At 44.3% G+C, this 21,942-nt stretch overlaps 3 protein-coding genes across 5 annotated transcripts in view; 2 read left to right on the top strand and 1 right to left on the bottom strand.

Moving 5' to 3' along the window:
* Positions 1 to 103: 103 nt before the first annotated feature.
* Positions 104 to 9,425, top strand: bub1 (BUB1 mitotic checkpoint serine/threonine kinase). 3 transcript variants are annotated; one of them, XM_051409004.1, is made up of 24 exons: positions 107 to 362; positions 503 to 562; positions 982 to 1,123; positions 1,209 to 1,405; positions 1,667 to 1,707; positions 1,796 to 1,872; positions 1,957 to 2,006; positions 2,091 to 2,275; positions 2,358 to 2,476; positions 2,875 to 3,332; positions 3,612 to 3,652; positions 3,741 to 3,860; positions 4,043 to 4,153; positions 4,668 to 4,749; positions 4,906 to 4,981; positions 5,382 to 5,559; positions 5,666 to 5,723; positions 5,849 to 6,684; positions 6,799 to 6,899; positions 6,996 to 7,157; positions 7,405 to 7,562; positions 7,644 to 7,821; positions 7,988 to 8,094; positions 9,031 to 9,425. In XM_051409004.1, exons 1-24 carry the CDS (start codon positions 340 to 342, stop codon positions 9,233 to 9,235), a joined length of 3,765 nt encoding a protein of 1,254 aa, XP_051264964.1. In that variant the 5' UTR covers positions 107 to 339; the 3' UTR covers positions 9,236 to 9,425. The 3 variants fall into 3 exon arrangements, with proteins under 3 accessions (XP_051264965.1, XP_051264964.1, XP_051264963.1); XM_051409003.1 differs by having other exon boundaries at positions 1,793 to 1,872; XM_051409005.1 differs by lacking the exon at positions 3,741 to 3,860 and having other exon boundaries at positions 104 to 362; positions 1,793 to 1,872.
* A 2,027-nt stretch (positions 9,426 to 11,452) lies between these two features.
* Positions 11,453 to 14,716, top strand: LOC127368404 (lactoylglutathione lyase). Its single transcript, XM_051409238.1, has 6 exons — positions 11,453 to 11,621; positions 13,172 to 13,254; positions 13,336 to 13,476; positions 13,723 to 13,790; positions 13,966 to 14,055; positions 14,516 to 14,716. The coding sequence occupies exons 1-6, from the start codon at positions 11,550 to 11,552 to the stop codon at positions 14,608 to 14,610; spliced, it is 549 nt and encodes a 182-aa protein (XP_051265198.1). The 5' UTR covers positions 11,453 to 11,549; the 3' UTR covers positions 14,611 to 14,716.
* Positions 14,717 to 15,876: 1,160 nt separating this feature from the next.
* The window catches only part of hey2 (hes-related family bHLH transcription factor with YRPW motif 2), an 8,046-nt gene continuing 1,980 nt past the window's right edge, over positions 15,877 to 21,942 (bottom strand). The window contains exons 2-5 of the mRNA XM_051409220.1: positions 21,918 to 21,942; positions 21,751 to 21,834; positions 21,200 to 21,281; positions 15,877 to 18,829 (exon numbers count right to left, since the gene is read on the bottom strand). The exon at positions 21,918 to 21,942 is cut by the window's right edge and continues 54 nt beyond it. Coding sequence (XP_051265180.1) covers positions 18,102 to 18,829; positions 21,200 to 21,281; positions 21,751 to 21,834; positions 21,918 to 21,942 — 919 coding nt within the window. The 3' untranslated portion in view covers positions 15,877 to 18,101. The remainder of the gene's footprint in view (positions 18,830 to 21,199; positions 21,282 to 21,750; positions 21,835 to 21,917) is intronic.

The following is a 21,942-nucleotide window of genomic DNA, read 5'->3' as shown; positions in this document are numbered from 1 at the left end:
AAATATTATTGAAAATAAATAAATAATAAAAACTTCTTATATACTTATATACTACATTCCTAATTGTATATTGTAATAAAATAAAAAGTAATGGACATAAAATCATCTTACAGTAAGTATAATGGTGCTTTTGTTTTGGAGGTTTTACTCCTTTCGTGCTTTTATTTTGTGTATTCGAACACGGAAATGTCGTCAGGTCCCGGGGGCGTGGTCTTCTGGAACGCTCGCGTTGCTATTGGCTGAGCGCGAAAATTCAAAACGTCGTCGGACAGAAACAAACAGGATGAAACGGACCCGATCAGACAATCGATAGGACAGACTGATCGACCACAACGCGAGATGGATGTCTCCGCTTATTTACAGTAAGTCCACAGTTACCCGCGGTTAGCTTCGTGCTAGCGGCTGGCTAACTGAATCCCTGCTAACTTTAATGTGACGTTTAGCCGTTGCGTTGACTTCCGTTAACTTCTGCTAACTTCTGCTCCCTGGGTTCATCCTGCAGGAGCTTTGAGAGCAGCCTGAGCTCATACACAGGAGACGACCCGCTGGATCCATGGGACAAGTGAGTGACACACACACACACACACACACACACACACACACACACACACACACACACACACACACATACACACACACACACACACACACACACACACACACACACACACACACACACACACACACACACACACACTCTTCATGTAATCTGATACAATTACTAATTATCTGTTTAAAAAGGTAGTCAGTAACCTAATCCCAGTGTCAGAATATTAAAGTAACTTGATTACTTTCTGTTACTTTTGGATTACTGCAACAGTAACTCTGTAATCTGTGAGTAGACAACAGAACAATGATACAGAACCTCTTTAAAGCTGTAATCCTGGGTTGTGTTTCCTGTCCAACCCTTTCAGAGTAAAGGTTCTCCAGGTGAGCTTTAACAACCTGTCTGACTGCACTGTGTCTCCTCTGTCTGTGCAGGTTCGTGGATTACCTGGAGCAGTCTCTGCCTGCAGACGCTCGCAGTGGGATGTCCCTGGTGTTCGACAGACTCGTGAAGATGTTTCTGAGTGTCGAGCGATACGCAAATGACCTCAGATATGTGAACCACTGCATCAAATGTGTAAGTCTGAGTGTAATATCACATTATGATGCACCCACAGTTTGTTGTTCTGAACCCTCACGTGAGCGCTTCTTCATTCTTACAGGCGAGTTTTTACCCCGACCCCACGGCGCTCTACAGTTACGTCTTCAGTAAGGGCGTCGGCACCAGGACGGCCGCGCTCTACGTGGCCTGGGCACAGAAGTTTGAGCAGAGGGGAATGAATGAACAGGCTGATGCTGTTTACCAGAAAGCGATGGAGAACCAAGCCCAGCCGGCCGACACTGTTCTCCATGAATACAGGTAAAGAAGTATAAAGTGTACATGCAGCAGAGAGCTGAAGGGGTTAGGGTGTCTGCGGTACCGTACTGTATACCGTCACGCTTTCACAACGTCGACATCAACTTGTATTATTTCTCGTTACATCCCACCACTGTACCGGGGCTACTATCACGACACCCGGGTTACGATTCAGTACATTGCGACGTCTCTTACAATGTCTAACACAGTGTCACCATAATGAACAACAATAACTGTAATGTGCTAAAACAATCTGATCCTCAGGCAGTTTGAAACAAGAACCAGAATCCAGGCCCCCGTAGCAGGTAAGAGTTTATTTACTTGTAAAAATGAGAAGTCTTCTATATATTGTGTGAGCTAATAACTGTTTATTTTCATTTCTGTATAAAGCAGGAGTTCTGAACCCTTTGCAAAACTCCAGTTTAACCAACCAGATGCCGACACACAGTGAGCCCGTGGCTCCAAACAAGGTGTGTGTCTTTGAATGTCCATAATGAGCGTTTATTAACCCCCAACGGCTGCTTTCAAACAATAATCTTCATCCTCTGTTTCAGGCCTGTGTGGACTGTGTACAGAAACCAGCAGCTCGTAGAACCGTCGTTACGTGAGTTACTGTTGGGTCTTTGCTGATATCAGCCGTCCAATATGTGGTATTATAATGAATGTGTGTCTCCCTCATCCTCCACAGAGTCTCTCGCTCAGAGACGTCGGGGATGCTCCCCTCCAGTCAGGGCCCCAGCGTTCCCACCGTGTCCGCCTACAATACGGACGAGCTGGTTTGCGAGGAGTCTGAATTCTGCTTCGAGGAGGTCAGAGCGGCAAAATACTTCCGTAAGCTCCGGGAGGAGCAGGAGAAGGAGCAGAGAGAAATCAGTAAGAACCAAATCTGCTCTGAGATAGTGAAGGGTTAGAAACAGCAGGGAGTTATTAACTTTGTTCTAACGTGTGTTTGAAGAGGAGAAGATGCTGAGGGAGCAGGAGGAGGACATCCTGAGGTTTAAACGTATGCTGGAGTCTGTGAACCGGGATCTGCAGGTCTGTGGAGGTCTAAGCAGCCAGCCTTCATCACAGAGGGTGAGACTGCAGATTCAGTGATGCATTCACTGCCCCGGTAAACTGCTGCTGTTAGCTTCACAGCGTTTTTGGATTCGTGTACAGAAAACCTGTCAGAAGGTTGACGATGCAAAAACTTCCTAAACAAGTATATTCTACGTGGAGCTGACACACGTGCTCAATTATTATTTGACTTATTAATAACGTATTGTTTTTGAGGACCAAAGAACTGATCGATTAATGGAGTAACTGATCAACAGCAGCACTGAATCTATTTATATGTTCTTGTCTGTAACCTCTGCTGAACTGTTCTCATGTCGCTGTCATTGGTCTCTTTTTTTCTTGTTGTGTAATCTTAATATAAATAAAACACAATCCCTCTGTATGCAGACGATCTTAACCTGTTCTCTTTGTTGCAGCTGCCTGTCGCAGAAACAGCCACCAGCCTGAACCCCAACCCTACCCAGCAGTCCTTTGGGCGCCCTCGACCCTCCAACCGTCCGAGCAACAGACGCTCTCTCGGGTTGAGGTTGCACACCGAGCCGACCTTCATCCACGAGGCTGCTGCCGCCCCCGAACCCCTTCAGTGGCAGAGCGAGACCCAGAGCTCAGAGGGAACCCCTAGTCCCTCGGTCCTGGCTGACAGGAGCGTCCACTGCCCAGCACCAGCACCCACATCAGCGCCTGTCGCCCAGACCCTGACGGTTCAGCCTCGGTCGGTTCAGCAGGCTGTGAGCTTCGAGCAGATGAACGTGTCGCTCCACAGACCCGCCTGCGTCCCCGCCGCTGACGCTGATGTTCTCTGTTGGGACGGTCGAGTTCAACCCAGCAGCTCGGAGAACTGTCGACCCTCGGAGCACAACGCCTCCACACATCAGTGAGTAGATCTGTTATTAGGTAGCAGAAAGAGGAGACCAGTGTTTATTCGGACTATATTCCATTGTTCTAGAGCAGAGGGGTGAACGCAGGGAGAGACATTGACGTGTCCGGGAAAACCTTAAAATTACCAACAATCTTTATGTTGTCATGGAACATTTTAATTGTGTTTCAGTTCCTCGCTCACATTAGCAAATCTGGAAATCTCTGAATGACGCAGGAGAAGAAGAAATCTGTATAATATTATTCTAACCTGCTGTCTCTTCCGTCTCGCCATCAGGGATGTCTGCTACCCGCCAGAGCCCGAGGAGAAGCTCAACAGTAAGTAGTAGTAGTAGTAAAGCAGCCGTTGGTCGTCTGATCGCAGCTCCCTGTGAGTGTTTTCCAACCTCCTCTGTGTGTCTGTCAGTGTCACAGGGCGGCACAGGTAACCTGTCTCACATCACTCCTAACACCTCACTGGGCTATGTTCAGGCCACACCATCCAGGGTGCTGCCGTCACCCACTGTCAACACACGAGAAGCACTGGGTGAGCACAACAGCCTCTCTACTTTCACTCTTTCTGCTGTGGGGTTATTCCCGGTCCTCCTGCTCCAGGTGTCCCTACAGCCGACTGCTTCAGCAGTCCACTTTATGGTGGCAAAGCACCAAATTCTGTTGCACTTTTAATGTCGTATCACAGTGAATAACATCTGGTTTTGTGTCATCCAGATGTGATAATGGACATGTTCCAAGCGCCGACCCTCCTCGAGGACCCGTTCAACAACACGTCGGTGCTCCATGCTGCAGAGAGGGAGGTTGACCCCGGCTGCCCGAGAAACGGTAAATATTCTGTAAACAGAAAAGTTTGTAGGGTTTGTTTCAAAAAACAAAATACTGCTGATTCATTATCTTCAGTCTTATGTAAATAGTTTTCCTCCACTGTATTTAAAGTCAGTGTTTGTTGTTGTAATACTCGTTTTGGCCACAAGAGTCTCAATAGGACTAAAATCATTCATGTTTTCTTCCAGGTGAGTTTTAATTTGCAGCCAAAAGACAGAAACAATATGTGTGATTATATTAAATTAAAACTCACCTGGAAGAAGAATTTAAATTAAAGAACCTGAAAATATTATTCTAGTAGAACCTTCCAGAATAATAAATTAGAGCAGAGTTAGAAACTGGATCATCAGTTTTATCTCTCTCTCTTCTGTAGTTGTGAGGTGATTGTGATATTTTCTGTTGAAACAAACTTTAATTAAACTGAATTTATTGTAGATGAAAGATTCAGAAATTATCATATTTCCTCTTTAAGTAAATTATTCTTACATTTATTTATTGACTTTATGTTTTGAAGGCGGCGCCTCCTCTTTCACCCAGCCCCCGCCCACAGCGCCGTTCTCCGTCTTCCAGGATGACACCGACAAAGAAAATGGGAGGTAAATAACACAATAAAACATCTTCAATATATCCTGTTAAACCAAAGTAGACACATTTAATAATATTACCTATTATATTCTGTGCTGTGACTCTGTGATGAACAATCAGAATGAAATCTATATGAATAATGTTCCTGTTACTTTCTCTCTGCTCAGTGTTGCTGCTCCCGCGGTCGAGAAGTCCAAACCGATCAGAGCTCTGGCTGAGATCCCAGTGTCCAACAAACCCAACGTGAGTATGAAGGAAACCAGATATCACCAGACTCTACCCGTCCTTTACACACAGTGGAGAGAGGGAGCGTGCACTACTGACAGTCGGTGGCAATCCTCTCTTTGAACCAGTTACTGAAAGCTGAAATAATCATAGTGAGAACTTTATAGTAAGCAAATATATTATTTAAATGATTTAATGTAATTATATTAAACCTTAAAATGACACTATGCTTGGTATAAAAACCTTAAATAATGTAGAAACTTCAATCACTTTTAAACATGTACCCTTCATTTTATTTATATTATGGACGTAGTTTTGAACTCTTGGTAACGGCCCTACAGTACCTGAAGGCAGCACAGAGGCTCCAAACAGAAACACTTTGCTCTCTTTCTAACCGCTGTCTGTGTTTTGGGATCAGGACACTCCTCAGGATCTGATGCCGGACGAGAGCACCATGTGGGGAGCTCGCTACAACAGCCTCAACTCGCTGGCTGCTTGTCCCAACAGCACCACCGACTTCGCCATGTTGGCTCAGTTCGTCTCCACACCGTTCACACACAAAACCCCCTCCAACAGCAACTTCTTCCAGGACCAAGGTACAGCACCTGGACCACACACACACACACACACACTCAGTTCAGCTGAAGCTATTCTAATTTATAACTTAATCTCTCTTTCTTCTCTTGTTTTTCGCCCCTCCAGAGAACAACTGTGACACTGGAGATGAAGCTTTCATCAGACGACAGCCGAAAAAGCTCAGGTAACCATTCCGTCCCTGCTCGACTCTCAGAGCGTGAGCGGCCTTTAGAAATATCCAAATAAAGCTGCTGATGAAGCAAGTTAATGAAAACACATTAACAATACGGCTGTCTCTGTGTGTCTCAGTCCCATCATGGAGCAGAGTCCGTCCAACGACAAGCTCTCTGAGACGGCCGTCAGTCAGCTGGTCCCCTCCTCCGAGAGACACGGCACCATCGTCAGCGAGGGGCTCGGCACGGCCCAGCTCGGCCTCACCTCCTCCTCCATCACCATGGTGCAGCCCCCCCCTCCGGCGGTGCTCTCCTTCAGAGACCAGACCATCTGTCCCGCTGACTCCTCCGTCTCCAGGACCGCAGGGCCCGGCTGGGAAGTGTACGCGAGCCCCGAGCAGCCGCCCGCACAGGTCTCTCTGATCTCGCAGCAGCCCCAGAGTTCAGCCAGACCCAGAAACGAACCTTTTTCCATCATGGAGGATTTGGACAAACCCGCCAGCCCACAAGGAGCCCAGAAAGTGTTTGATGTTCCCATGAGCCCTGAGGGTGCTATCAAACCCGAGTGGCTGGCCATCAGAAGCCCCGAGCTCACAGTTGAACCGGACCTGGATGCCTTCCTGAGTCCCCGTCGGCTCAAGAAAGCCGACTTGAACAAGAGCCGGGACGTCCCCATGAGTCCCGGACAGCTGCAGCTCTGTGCCGACGTCCCCATGAGCCCGGCGCCGCAGTTCGGCGCCGCCGACGAACCCATGATGAGTCCAGACAGAGGGCCGAGGCTGAGCACCGACGTGTCCATGAGCACGACGCCGGCCAGGACCGCCACGTCCCCGCTGGTCTCGGACCCCTGGGACGACGCACTGATGTCTGACCTGCTGTCCAGACTCACCCCGCCTCTCACCTCTCACCCCCGCTGCACCACCTGGAGGTGCAACGTGCCCAACATCGCCCCAAAGACCACCCTCAGCATGGGTAACCAGAGCGGTTTTATTTCACTGACCGAGGGATTCAGAGGAACAGCTCGTGTTCCTGATGAACTCTGAGCTGAAGGGATGAGTTGAATTTAAAATATTTTCTGTCTGACAGGAAACGCGTCCCTGCGAGTCGACTGTGTCCTCGGAGAAGGTGCGTTTGCTAAAGTCTACCAGGCTACTGACCCTGTGACCTCAGAGAGGATGGTGTTAAAGGTAAGCCGGCGGTGACCTCAGAAGCTTCAGGTATTTGTCCTGTACCCGACTGTGTTCACAGCGGTCGTACTCTTTGTCTCCTGGTTGTCCCTGCAGGTTCAGAAGCCAGCCTATCCCTGGGAGTTCTACATCAACACTCAGCTGGACGCCCGGCTGCGGCCCGACGTCCGTCACCTGTACAGCCGCATCCACTCGGCTCACCTCTTCCACAACGGAAGCGTGCTGCTCGCCGAGTTACACAACTACGGCACCCTGCTGGTACGATCGCCTCAGAGACACTTACGTGGTCTAACATCCCAGCATCTGAATTTTAGGCCTTAAAATGTCTTAAATATAATTCTGACGGATTAATGAAGTTACTTATATAAAGTTTGATTTTTCAGTCTTTTCAATGTGTTTTTAGGAAAACGTGTGTTGATGGTTCTGTGTGGAACCAATACGAGATGTCCTTCATATCCTTTGTACCTTTATGGTTTGTATCCTGACACTGTGGCTCCACTTTCAGAACGCAGTGAACATCTATAAAACCCTGAGCGACAAGGTGATGCCTCAGCCTCTCGTCATGTACTTCACCGTCTGCATGCTGAACATGGTGGAGCAGCTGCACCGCATCCACGTCGTCCACGCCGACATCAAACCCGACAACTTCCTGCTGGGGGAGAGGTAGCGAGCAGTAATCCAGATCAGTGGGAGGATTCCTCGTTTGTTTTCACAATATGTAACAGCCAGTTGTTTCTGTCTCAGGTTCTTGGAGAACCGGTGTTTCGACCCGGAGAACGTGGACCACGGCCTCGTCCTCATAGACCTCGGACAGAGCATCGACATGGAGCTTTACCCAGAAGGCACTGCTTTCACTGGCAAGTGTCTGACGTCGGGCTTCCAGTGTACGGAGATGCTCAGCGGGAAACCCTGGAACTATCAGGTGAGTTAGTTAAGTTTTATATTAATACAGCAGAACAGAGATAGTGCTAACTTTTATTTTGTACACAGTTCTTACGATGTGATTCACCAATTCAGACATTTTTAATTAGTCTCACTGTGTGTGTGTGTGTGTGTGTGTCTGTGTGTGTGTCTGTGTGTGTGTGTAGACGGATTACTTCGGGATAGCAGGGACCGTCTACTGCATGTTGTTTGGGACGTACATGCAAGTCACAAACGAAGGTGGCGTGTGGAAGACGAACGGCGTGTTTAGAAGGTAATTCCTGCAGAGGGTTGATTTTGTTTCTTTTATTTATTGAGTTTATTTTCTATAAAATGAGATTTTGATAACATTTTACAAAAGTTTGATAAAGAATATATAAACAATACAACCTTTCTGTTGTTGTCTCCTGTAATCCAACAATCCAATCACAATGAAACAGAACAGAATTACAGGCTGTGTGAGTAATTTGAATCCAGCTCAGAAGTGGCAGAGTTAAAAGGTTTTTAAACCTTTAAATGGTTTCAAAGATTTAAAGGGACATTGTGTAGTGTTTTAAGTATTGTATTAGCTAAAATCAATGTCTTCATTCATAAATGTGTCCTCATTGGTGTAAAATTACCTCTGCCAATGATCTGACTTATCCTCGTAAGCGAAGAATTTCTTATCTGTTTATATATTGGACGGGCAAGTCCACCTGAAACCAGCTATAACGGAGAAGGAGATCAGTGAGAGGCACATTTGAAAGTCTGCACTGCCCTTTAGGTAGTAATGGAGGATCATACTTATGGCGAGCCACAGTAGAAGGAATCCTCGTCACCAACAAAGCCAAAAAGGGAATTAAAAAGGCAACGTGACCGGTGAATTCAAAAAACGAGGGTAAACATCGGGGTAGCTTTTCCCAGGTGGAAAGAGCTAATGAAGGAGAAAGACTTTCAAAGGGACGCTGAAGTTGCCTGCTTTCTCCTCCACAGGTAGGCTTCTTGGTACATAACAGCTACCGTAGTTGCAATACGCATTTGAAAACGCGAGGCACTAGAGAGCACTATTCGTTTGAATGCAAAATACAATTTCACCACTAGATGGGAGAAATTCCTACACAATGTCCCTTTAAAGGTTTTCAGGTGAATTAATGAAAATCTTAAGGATTAGAACTTTAGTCTTTTTGTCATTCAGCTTTCCGTAATAATATGTTCTGTGTGTGGTCCACAGGAACCCCCACAGCGACCTGTGGCTGGAGTTCTTCCACACTCTGCTCAACGTGCCCGACTGCGTCTCCCTGCCGAGCCTCCAGAGCCTCCGCAGCAAACTGACCTCCGTCCTGCAGCAGAGCTACAGCAGCAAACTGCCCACGCTCAAGAACCGGCTGGTGGTTCTGCTGCTGGAGAACCGCAAGCAGGCCCGCAGCTACCACTGAGCACACTGAACTCCTCTTTCTCTTATTCTTCTTATTTTCTTTTTTTATGTACACACTTACAACGTCACACTGTTTGAATACAGGTTGCACTTTCAAAGCAAACACAACTGGCATTGGAAACGTGGATGATACAAATTAACCTAGATCATTTAAAGTTGTAACATTTCCACATTAAAATGTGTAAAAACACGTACAGACTTCTGTATTTTGTTGGTTTGTGTACTTATGTGAACACAAATGTTCACACAGCTGCGTCTGGAGACACTCTAAACTACTTTTAAAGGAGCAGTTGTTGATTCAGTGACATCTTGTGGTGAAAAAAGATCTCAGAGTCAGAGTTAGTTTTACTGTAGAAACAGTGTGAGTGTTCAAGTACTGTTTTAGCCTGTTATTGTTATACATTTTCATTTTTATTATTATTTTCATGTTATTTCTATTCCCCTATATCAGTGAACAGACTAAAACATGAATTAGAGATGTCATTAACGGGGGAGTGAGCTCTAGAGACCAACAGGCTGTAAACATGTATTTGTGCTGGTTAATATGGAGGGGGACTCCCTGCTGGAGCCTCTGGTGGCCGGTAGAGGAACTGCAGCCACAGTGGTCACTGATTGGGAAAACAAACATGTTTACCACCACTAATGTGTGTAATATGTACAGTGGGACCTGTGTCAGGGTGTGAGGGTGATTAGTGGGTCTGAATCTGGTCCTGAACCAGGTGTGTTAATGTGAGTCTGCAGCCTTAGTTCTCACACTCACCTCAGTCTGGTACCTGTTCAGACCTGTTTCCTGCCTGTTTCTCCCTGTAGAGCCTCCATCCCCCAAACCAGCTGCTTATATAATTCTGTGCAGCTCACTGGAGTCTTACAGAGCAATAAAACCGCTGCCTGCCAGATGTCTGTGAACTTTTGCTGGTCTATTTTCTGACAGTGTGAATTCTCAGCAGTTTGATGATAGATAGATAGATAGATAGATAGATAGATAGATAGATAGATAGATAGATAGACTTTATTTATCCTGAGGGAAATTCAAGCATCCAGTAGCATACAAACATACAAAACATACATTAAAATTAAAACAGTGCAAATGGAGGAGGAGATTGTCCTGTTGTCTGTTGTCCTCTCTGCCTTTACTGAGAGCTGTTGTACAGTCTGATGGGGGACGAAATAGTTTTTGAGTCTGTTGGTGGAGCTGGACTTGGGACAGCAGTCTGCCACTGAACACACTCCTCTGCCTGGTGATGGTGTTGTGCAGAGGGTGGTGGGTGTTGTCCAGTATGGACAGCAGTTTGTCCAGGGTCCCTCTCTCTGCCACTGTCACCAGAGAGTCCAGCTCTGTGCCAGCTACTGAGCCAGCTCTCCTCACCAGTCTGTCCAGTCGACCGGTGTCGCTCCTCTTGCTGCTTCCTCCCCAGCAAACCACAGCATAAAAGAGCACGCTGGCCACCACAGACTGGTAAAACATCTGCAGCAGTTTTTTGCAGATGTTGAAGGACCCCAGCCTTCTCAGGAAGTACAGACGGCTCTGCCCTTGCAGAGATTGTTGCAGAGATCAGTGCGTCTGCGCTCGGTGGAGCAGGTGGAATGTGGATGTTGATTGAAGATTGGAGTGTTTGTGCTCTATGGCATTTCTCTGTGGGCGTTGCATTCACAATAGGTGAGTCAGGCCCTGAAGGAGTTTGTGTTGAGGGGAGTGGTCACAGGACTCCTTCAGGGCCTGTCAGAAACAGGCAGACTGGGACTTCTCTGGGATATCTGAGCTGCCACGATGAGGCGTTTAGGAGCAGAGAGGCGTCAAACAACATCAAAATATAATATTACAAGAAAGTGTTAAATAGCTTCCTCGCAACGACACTGCGTCGTTTTTCTGCCGTTAATAAAAAGATTCTCCTTTCTTGACACTTTTTACACATTATTATTATTATTATAACATAAATGATGTTTGGGAGTTTTTTTGTTATTTAAACATAATTTATGTCGTTATAACGCAAAACTTTCTTGTAAAATCAATATAATGTTTCCTGTTGTAATGACGTTCCAATTTAACTTCCTCGTTATAAGTAAATAATGAAGCTTCCAAATATAAACACATAATGGGGTCAGACCACGTGAGGCTTTAACAGTAATGTGCTCCCTAAAACTAAAACCTTCCTGTGATGGATGCTCGTTCTTTATTTCTGCACTCAAAAGCATCAGCAAGCATGATCACCTCTGAGAGTACAATGTTACGAGCAGCACTTGAACGCAGCAGGGGAAGGAGCGTCTGGAGGAGCCGGTCTGAGTGAGTTCATTCAGTCTGATCTGATCTGGGAGCCATGGCGGACAGAGGAGGACTGTCGGACGAGGCTGTGACTGCCGCCTGTAAGGAAGGAGATCCCATCACCAAGGTGACGTCTGCGCTTTAACTTCATGTGTTTGATTCTGTGTCACATTGTGTGAGGCTGTAATGCAGTCGGACCTGTTGGCTGTGGTTCCTCTGGGAGACCTGCAGGAACCTGTAGGCCACACGGAGCTCCGACTCTGAGGAGCTTTAGATAGATCGATATATTTAAAGGATCTAAAGTCAGAAACAGGATAGAAATGTACATTAAACATGTTCTTCCAGTGTTATCTGGCCGTGTAGATGGTTTCAGGTTTATGTGCCAAGATTTTTAAATATCCACCTCTGAGGTTTCTGCTTCCACTCAGGGGCGTGTCCAGAAGCCCCGAAACCTGGTTGGCCACCCCGTTATCCCTCCCTCTTCCTCTCCACACTGTCTCAGAGGCTGTAGTGGGTTGCGTTTATAAGCCACAGTGAAGATACCATATCATATGAAACCAGATGATCAAACACCTCCATCGGTACCAACCTCGTCATGCCAGGAGGATAAATAATGCTCTAAACTGAGGCTACATGTTCAAAAGGATCCCTTGACCTTTGACCTCAAGATATCTGAATGAACATGGGTTCCCTGCAGGAAGAGCGCCAGGCTTTAAAGCCAGTTTGACATAGTGGCCTAACTGTAAAACAGAGGATTGTTTTAGCATCAACAGTCTGTGAACTGAATCAGAATCAGTCTACAAGAGTCCCCTCAGTGAGCGGTTCCCTGCCTCTCTTATGACTTCAAGAACGGGCGTCGTCACATCCTGATTGGCTGAGAGGGGAATCACCAAGCTGCTGTCAATCACTGTTGAGGAGTCATTGCCCACAGCCTCTGCTCAACCAGAGAAACAAGAACACTGAGATACAATTAAAGGAACAAAGGAAGGAACTCTGAGTGCAGTAGAAGTACAAAGTGTTAGAAAATGGAAATACTAAAAGTACCTCAGAATTGTTTTAAGTATAGTTAAGTAAATGTACTTAGAACTGACGTAAAGTGGAAAAAGATCTGGTCCATCTGTGTGTAATTTCATGTGTTAAGAAGCATTTAAAGAGGTTTTATCTCGTTCCCACAGAGTCTGATATTCAACTAATTGTTCCCTTTCTTCCTCTGCACTCACATTTTTCAGTATATTAAAGTTTTAAAGTATTTAAAAACACTGTTATAGTTCATAACCAGTTGGTTAACGTTAGAGCAAACATTCAACAGAGATTCAACCAAATGTCGGAGCCTCTGTCAGTAAAGTGAAATCTACGGTGGCTGAGAGGAATCAACAAAATGCTGAAGCCACAAAATCAATGCAGAAAACGACTCACAGCGTCTGTTACCGTGGTGTTGTGACTTTTGATAGCTCTCGGCCAATATAGAGTCAGTTAAGTAAAGGTCGGACATTTTAGGGGACGTAAACATAGAAGAACACATTGTTGAGACCTTTAATAATCTAACTGACCGTATGTTCCACAACACCAAAACTCTGAGCTGAAAGAGGCTGAAAGCTCCTTATAGAGCCTCAGAATATGAGTCAGTTTACATAAAAATGTTGATCGGTGCAGCTTTAACGTTTCATCTCTCTGTAGGACTACATGATGCAGCAGACGATGCTGAGGGTCAAAGATCCAGCGAGATCTCTGGACTTCTACACTCGGATCCTCGGCATGACGTGAGTCCTCAAACTGTTCCCGATCCGGACTTCATTCCTCTCTGACCCCAGACATTAACCGCCTGTGGCTTCTTCCTTCAGCTTGCTGCAGAAAATCGACTTCCCCTCGATGCGGTTCACGCTCTACTTCCTGGGCTACGAGGAGAAGTTGGACATCCCGGCCGACATCAAAGAGAGGACGGCGTGGACGTTCTCTCGCCGCGCCACCATAGAGCTCACGCAGTACGTATGATGACCACGAGGGGAGAGCAGGGTTGGTTGTCACATGCTTTAGATCACCTACAGACACCCAAATGTCCCAGGTTTTGACCTTATTCCAAAAGAGACAATGGACCTCATGCAAGAACCTCGTAGGACCGATTCCAGCCTTCCACTAGGACCATCACAACCAATCTCCACCTACATCTACCTACAAATACACAATGAGTCCTTTAATTAATATTGTTCCTCTGTCTGTCTGTCTGTCAGTAACTGGGGTTCAGAGTTAGATGAAAGTCTGTCGTACCACAACGGGAACAACGAACCGCGAGGATTTGGTGAGAAAATTTATGTAGATTTCACTGCTTGTAAACAAGTTAAAGTATCTATAGAGTGATTCTTTTATTCTTTTATTATCTTTATTATGTTAAATATAATATAATATTTATTTATTACATTGTTATAATTCTCTATAATGAATAAAATGTTTCGATCCATCTCTTCTGGTTGCAGGTCACATCGGTATTGCTGTCCCTGACGTTCACGCTGCCTGCAAATTATTCGAAGAGCAAAAAGTGACATTTGTCAAGAAACCCGACTCAGGTGAGACGAGTTCCAGTTCCTCGCTGCTTTAAATCATTAAACAGTAAATCTTCTCTACTGTTCTGACATTCATTAAGAATCATTAAATATTTTACATGAAAAATGACTCAAACAATCAAAGTTTCTGATTAATCAACTAATAATTTCAGCTGTTCTTATAAACTGTAATTTATAACAAAGTGTAAACTGTGAATAATCATAATCAGCATGTAAAGTCTAGATTTTAAAAAACAAATGTTTAAAGTATTATGATATAAATGTTGTTGTTGGATGTTTCCACCAGGAGGTGGTGCTCTGGTTCAGCAGGTTGTGTGTTAGGACTGATAATGGTTCTGTTTACTTTATTAATCACAAACTAATGTTTTATTAACCTCTTAAATATATGGAAGCTCATTAATACCAAATCAATAAATAATGAAAAGTATAAAGTTACACCAACTACCACCATGTCGTCTCACAGGTAAAATGAAGGATCTGGCCTTCATTCAGGATCCCGACGGCTACTGGATCGAGATTTTAAGTCCCAATAAAATGGTGTCCTTAATGTCGCAGTGAAGCAGGAAACAAACCTCTGGTTCTCACATTAACTCTGGTCCACATTTTCTTTTACTTTCTGCTGTTTGTCTCCTTTTATAAAAAATCAAATAAAAAACAGAAGGTGGTTGCTGTGTCTTTCTTTTCAATTTTCAGTCTGTAATAAAAAAAAACAACTTTATTCTGTATAAATAAAGGTTTTTCCCGGAGAAATCACAGTAGTTCTACTGTTGCAGAAACTTTTATTAAGTTTACGGTCTTTTACTGTCAAACAGTCAATTACATTTTTATTTTACAGTAACTAAACCGTAGACTTGCATTGTGGGTAATGTAGGCCCCAGGTTTTAACAAGAAAAGAAGAATGTGTGAAATAAAAACAACATTATATGTTTGTGTTACAGGAACGTGATGAGTTCTGTCCTGAACATGAAACATTATCTGTTAATACTCTGTGTGTCGGTGTTTTAACAGCAACTGTTGTTACTCCAGTGTCACATGTCCTCCTCTTGTTATCCTCCTCTGTCTGCCTCTCTCTGGGCCTCTGTATGGAAAGCTCTGACCAGCTCATGTCACCCAATTTGCCGCCGGTCACTTCAAAGCAGCGTCCCGGCGTGAGAACCGTGTCGGCTGACCGGGGCGGATTTACGGCCCCGGGAAGCCGTTCCCAGGCCTGTCAGCCTTTAATCCTCCATTCAGCTGGAAATGACGCCGTTCTCTTCTCTGGGAGGATTTAACGAACGCAGCAGTGATTCCAGTAAATCAACTGCAAGATGAAGGCAAAGGAGGAACGTGTCTGTGTGTCTGTGTGTGTCTGTGTCTGTGTGTCTGTGTGTGTGTTCAGTGTCACCACAAGGTCCATGTAGAGGTTCTGTAAGTTCTTATTACTCATTATAAATTGTTATAAATTGTTGAAATGGATCCCAGTGAAAATGTTAAGTAACACAAACTCAATTTAAAAAGTTAAAACATTCTCAGTTTAACAGCTTTTACCATAAACTTTAAGTGACACTAACAGAAACATTCTTGATTAAGTACTTTTTAATTATTTAATTTTCACAGGACAAATAAAGATTACATAATCAACTTAATTAATTAAAATAAAATGATAGTAAAAGCTGATCAGACTGTCGTATGACTGATTGACTCCACGTGTTTTGGAGGATTAATTTCTGTTATTGAGATCTGCTGGGAGGTTCCACAGTGGAGATTAAAACCATTTCAAACAAGTTAAATCTCTCTGAGGAAATAAAAACACAGTAACAGCTGCACATTTCTCACCAGCAGCCATATTGTTACTTCATCTTTATTTGTAAAAAGGCACACAGCAAACCAGAGACAGTTTACAGGTCAACCACAGATAATAATAAAAAGGTGGAAAAGGGTTTTAGTTTAACAGTTTACAATCATCATCATTATTATTATCTTTATCCCCATTTGGTTTTTGGCAGGTCTGCATTGGAGAAGTTCTCTTTGGTTTGTTGGTTTTTATCACATTATCTGTGTTTAATCGGAAGGTTTTAAAGAAACCGTCTCCTGTAATTCTACTTTCTCTTATTGTCAAAAAACTCCATGAAAAGACCAAAATCAACATTTTATAAATCCGTCTCTCAGCATTGTCTGACTTCCTGTCTGTGGGTCTGTGCTCTGAACATCAACACTCAGATAGTATGGAGATGAGTTTCTGGTCTCAGTCTCTAGTTTCAGTCTTCTTCCATACAGCATGATGTTCATTTAGTAACTGATGGTCCCATTGAGGGTAAAACAGACCATAAAGCAGGGTATGCTTTAGGGCGGGGCTACCTTGTGTACCTCCGCAGTACGTCACCTCCGCTGGCTGCAACAAAACAACACAATGACGACCAAAGCACCAAACGCTCCACAGACCAATGGGTGATGTTATGATGGTTCACAGTTGGCTCCTGCTGAGGACATAAATCTTTAAAACCATTAAAAACAGCAACTTACTGTAGTTTATATCAAACAAAAAGGAGGAAATGGTGAATTTCCAGCAGCGGATGAATCCACATTTGGTTCTCTGGTGAGTATTTGTGTATAAATAAACTACAGCGTGTGTGTTCATGGTGATGAAAGCAGATATATAGTATATATATAGTAGATACATTTACTGATGGTTCAGTGACAGACTGATTACTGTCTTAAATCTTGTCTGTCTCTCTCAGCCTGTGATTAAAATGGGGGCTCGTCCGGGTCTAATTCAAGTCCAAAAAATTGTATTGTGTGTCTGTAGTCTTTAAGTCAGTGCAGGTTGTAGTGTTTTGAAGGAAAAACAAACAGTTTGGTGTTTTCTATAGTTTCTTTTGACAATAAGAAATATATAGAACATCTCCAGGTTAAATAATAATAAATGTGGGATTTTGGCTTCTTCAGTATAGGTTGTTGAGGTTTTTAGTTTGTGTCACTTTGTTTTAAAGCGAAGTAAATCTCACATGGGAACAAAACATCAGTTGAACTCAGTAAAATGTGTTAAAACTGTTCTGTTAAAACAGAAAGAAGAAAAGGCAACAAGTGAAACCTCCGGTTATATTTCAGAAGCACTGGTCACTTTGTGAAGTTACAAAACACCTCAAAGGTTAACGAGTTAACAGATCTAGTCGCTTGGGTCAAGTGTTATAACCAGCTGGTAAAACTCACAGGTAGTAAAAGTGTTTAAAGGTCCAGTGTGTCACATTCAGGAGGATCTGCTGGCAGAAGTATACAGAGCGGATCCTCTTCTACAGAGTCCGCCATCTTTCTACAGTAGACCAGAACGGACCAACCAAACAAACTGTAGATACGCCACCGTACTTTCACCTGCACCAGGGGTCAGCAACTTACTATTAAAAAGACTTGACTTTGAGGCTGATAATAAGTGGAAAGTGCAGGTTATACACAGATAAATGGAGAATACCATCATTCAGTAGTGTTCTGTGACCGAGGATGGCGGAGGCATAATATAGATGTCCAATCTGTAGTGGATGGAGTAAAGAATAAGGAATACTTTACTTAAACAGTGTAATTATGTGGTTGTGTCACCAGCCTGTGGGTCAGTATTGATTCTCTGTGGCTAAGGTTCATTTGATATTGATCCTGAAGTCAAGCAGAAGCTCAGTGACAATGTACAAATACTACTGGCACATTGCAGCTAAAGACAGGGTGTTTATCCTTTGCTGGATGGGCTCATATTGCTAATCAGTCGCTGCAGATCGATCATCCATGTAAGGCAGCAGTGTCGGTGGTAAAAGCAAATAAATCTGCCCACTCAGACTCTTTAGACTCAGTAGCTGTTGAGGTTCAGCAGAAGATATAAAGAGAAAGGCACTGGGTCAGGACGTAACATATGAATCTTTGTTAGAGCCACGAGGAGCCACTGGAGAGGGGAGGAAGAGGTTGCCGACCCGTCCTACACACTTGGAAGGCTGAGCTGTATTCAGTTGGTTCACCACTAGGTGTCACTAAATCCACACACTGGCCCTTTAAATCGGTTGGTGCACAGGTCAGAGGTCAGTCGGCTGTCAGAAAGCTCCGACCTCCGTCCCCCACGGTCTGTACGGTTTACTGCTGCTGCTGTGAGGAGTCTGGGAGGAAGAGGAGGAGGAGGAGGAGGAGGAGGAGGAGGAGATGGGAGGACTGGTGGTGGCGGCGGTGGAGGTGAAGGAGGAGGGAGGGAGGATGGGGAAACCTCCGTGGAAGGTGATGGGGAACGACGCCGAGAGGGAGAGGAGGGAGGCGGAGAGAGGAGTGGGGGCGCAGGGGAGCACGAGAGACGAGGAAGAGGAGGAGGAGGAGGAAGGGGAGGTGGTGGAGTCTGCGTAGGAGGAAAAGGAGGCAGCCACGCTCCGCTGAGACAACTCCGCTAGCCTCTGGGGGGCTCCACCTCCTCCGGAGTCCTGAGGAACAGGAAGCCCGCTCAGTCCGTACGACGCGGCGCCGGCCGGCAGAGGTCGGAAGGCTGCCGCGGTGGCGACGGCGGCGGCTGCAGCGGCCCAATGGTGGGGGTGGAAGGGGTGAGGCAAAGGGTGAGGCTGCTGGCGGTGGGGATGTGGCAAATGGGAGGTCATGGCGAGGGCGGTGGCGTCACGTTGAGAGGCGCAGGAGGTGAGATGGGAGAGGAGGCGGGAGCGCAGGGGGTCGCTGGAGTCCAGGCCCTCCACGGCGCTCAGGTAGCGGGAAACCTCCGTCACGCACTCCCTGAAACCCAGAGACAGGAAGTCCAGCGCCAGAGCGTGGGCGTCCAAATAACCTACACAGAGAGAGAGAGAGAGAGAGAGAGAGAGAGAGAGACTGTTACCCTGACGACGGGCAGTTAAAGGGACAGTGTTGGTATTTACTGACATCTAGTGGAGGAGTTACACACTGCAACTGAATACTGAACAGTTTTCATTTGTTTAATCAACTGAACATAAGAATAATTTTATTTGTGATACTTTAGAATTTATATCTGTCAGTCACATACTGTAGTATATATTACTGTCATATATTGTATTATATTGTTTATTTTATATGTTCATTCCTGTAAATACATTTTATATTTCCTGTTCTACAGATACTGTGTTAGATATTGTAATAGAATTATTATTATAATATTATTAATGGGGGAGGCAGAAGTGTAATGGCGTCCAGCTGGATGGATCACAGCGTTGATGTTTAAATTGTTCCTACTGTGTCCAAGATTTGCCAAATTGAATTGGATTTTGTTCCGTCTGTTTGTACTTTATTAACTTACCTTAACTTTATATTTCTTATGGGATTTGTGTTTTATTATGAGTGTAAATGTTTAAACCCACAGTGACAGTAACTGCAGGGAGGATTATTAATGATCACTGAGATCGGCTGTTTGCTCTGTCTGACTTTACGCTGCTGCTGCTGAACACAAACAAACGCCGCAGAGAGACGGCCTCTGAACGCAGCCAACGCTGACCCCCGCCTCCTCCCTCACACCTCCTCCTCCCCCCTCCTCCCCCCCTCCCCCGCTGGCTTTATAAAAGCAAACAGCGCTGCTCAGGGTCAAGTGCTGCTTTTATCCCCACAGCGTTTTCCCATGCACTCACCACCTCTGTCTCACACACACACACACACACTCACACACACTCACACACACACACACACACACACACACACACACACACACACACACACACACACACACACACACACACACACGCACACACACAAACTGACTTCAAACAACCAACGCTGACAGGTTGTTAGAAGCTGCACTTGAACGCATCATAAAGTGGACACAGACAGATAAAACTCAACAGACTCAAACTGAGAATATTTCTGATTCAAACACTGAATCCAAATCTTATTAATGTTGTCCAAAGTGCTGTACGGCCTCCGTACACAGTGGAGCTGTTCTCGTATGTTTGAAACCCAAACTTTGGAGCAGCGTCCCACTTCCATCACAAACTCTGTTGGGTGGTTACATTGTGGTTATACTGTGGTTATACTGTGGTTATATTGTGGTTATACTGTGGTTATATTGTGGATATATTGTGGATATATTGTGGATATACTGTATATTGTGATATACTGTGGTTATATTGTGGTTATACTGTGGTTATATTGTGGTTATACTGTGGTTATACTGTGGTTATACTGTGGATATTCTGGTTATACTGTGGTTATATTGTGGATATATTGTGGATATACTGTGGATATATTGTGGATATACTGTGGTTATATTGTGGTTATACTGTGGTTATATTGTGGTTATACTGTGGTTATATTGTGGATATATTGTGGTTATACTGTGGTTATATTGTGGTTATACTGTGGTTATATTGTGGCTATATTGTGGTTATACTGTGGTTACATTGTAGTTATAGTGTGGTTATACTGTGGATATATTGTGGTTATACTGTGGTTATACTGTGGTTATACTGTGGTTATATTGTGGATATATTGTGGATATATTGTGGATATACTGTGGATATATTGTGGTTATACTGTGGTTATACTGTGGTGATATTGTGGTGATATTGTGGATATATTGTGGTTATATTGTGGTTATACTGTGGTTATATTGTGGATATATTGTGGATATATTGTGGTTATATTGTGGTTATACTGTGGTTGTATTGTGGTTGTATTGTGGTTATACTGTGGTTGTATTGTGGTTGTATTGTGGTTATATTGTGGATGATGTATTGTGGTTATATTGTGGTTATATTGTGGTTATACTGTGGTTATATTGTGGATATATTGTGGTTATATTGTGGATATACTGTGGATATATTGTGGTTATACTGTGGTTATACTGTGGTGATATTGTGGTGATATTGTGGATATATTGTGGATATATTGTGGTGATATTGTGGATATATTGTGGTTATACTGTGGTTATATTGTGGATATATTGTGGATGTATTGTGGTTATATTGTGGTTATACTGTGGTTATATTGTGGTTATATTGTGGATGTATTGTGGTTATACTGTGGTTATATTGTGGTTATATTGTGGTTATACTGTGGTTATATTGTGGATGTATTGTGGTTATACTGTGGTTATATTGTGGTTATATTGTGGTTATATTGTGGTTATATTGTGGTTATATTGTGGATGTATTGTGGTTATACTGTGGTTATATTGTGGTTATATTGTGGTTACCTTTCCCTCCTGTAGCCTGCAGAACCTTCAGATGATCCACAGTCATCTGCAGAATCTCTGCTTTCTCCAGTTTGGCCGAACCCTGAAAAAAGCGAGCAGAAGTTAAAGCAGGAAGCACCTGAACACTCAAATAATGAGGAACCCAACAGAGGAAACAACAGCAGCAGCTAACGTACCTATAACCACAAACTCAATGTTTCTGTTCCACTGCTTCATTTTAACATCACAGAAAACCTCCTGATTTCACTGGAAATGAACCACTCGATGAAAAGCTTGTTTTTACATCATTTGGACTTTAATTCCACTAAAATATCAACTTAAAGGAGCAGTGACCCTGCACACTCTGAATATTCCACTGTGTCCAATCTGCACTGATAGGATCAGAGGTAGCAGTAAGGCAGCTGGTAGCAGCGTCTGAAGGAGATACTGCAACCTGAAGTTATCTCGTTAGCTCGCTGTCTGTTAACGAGCTTGTGGTTGAGCATCTCTGCGTCTTCCTGGTTGCGACTGACACTGATTATTGATTATTTATTGCTTCTGTTGGTTCTCACCTGCTTCTCGAAGGCCGTGGGGACGAGACGCCGTAACTCCGACAGACTGTTGTTGATTCGGTCTCTGCGTCGCTTCTCGATAATCTGACAAAGAAAAAGAAAAAAAGCTCAAAGTGAGTCTTTAACCACAACAGCAGCAGCGTCAGTGTTCTTCATCAGTTAAATACCCCTCTGCGCTTCTTCCTCGCCATC

This window comes from Dicentrarchus labrax, unplaced genomic scaffold, assembly GCF_905237075.1.
Source record: "Dicentrarchus labrax unplaced genomic scaffold, dlabrax2021, whole genome shotgun sequence".
NCBI classification, from domain to species: Eukaryota; Metazoa; Chordata; class Actinopteri; family Moronidae; genus Dicentrarchus; species Dicentrarchus labrax.
This window is presented reverse-complemented; position numbering and strand designations above follow the sequence as displayed.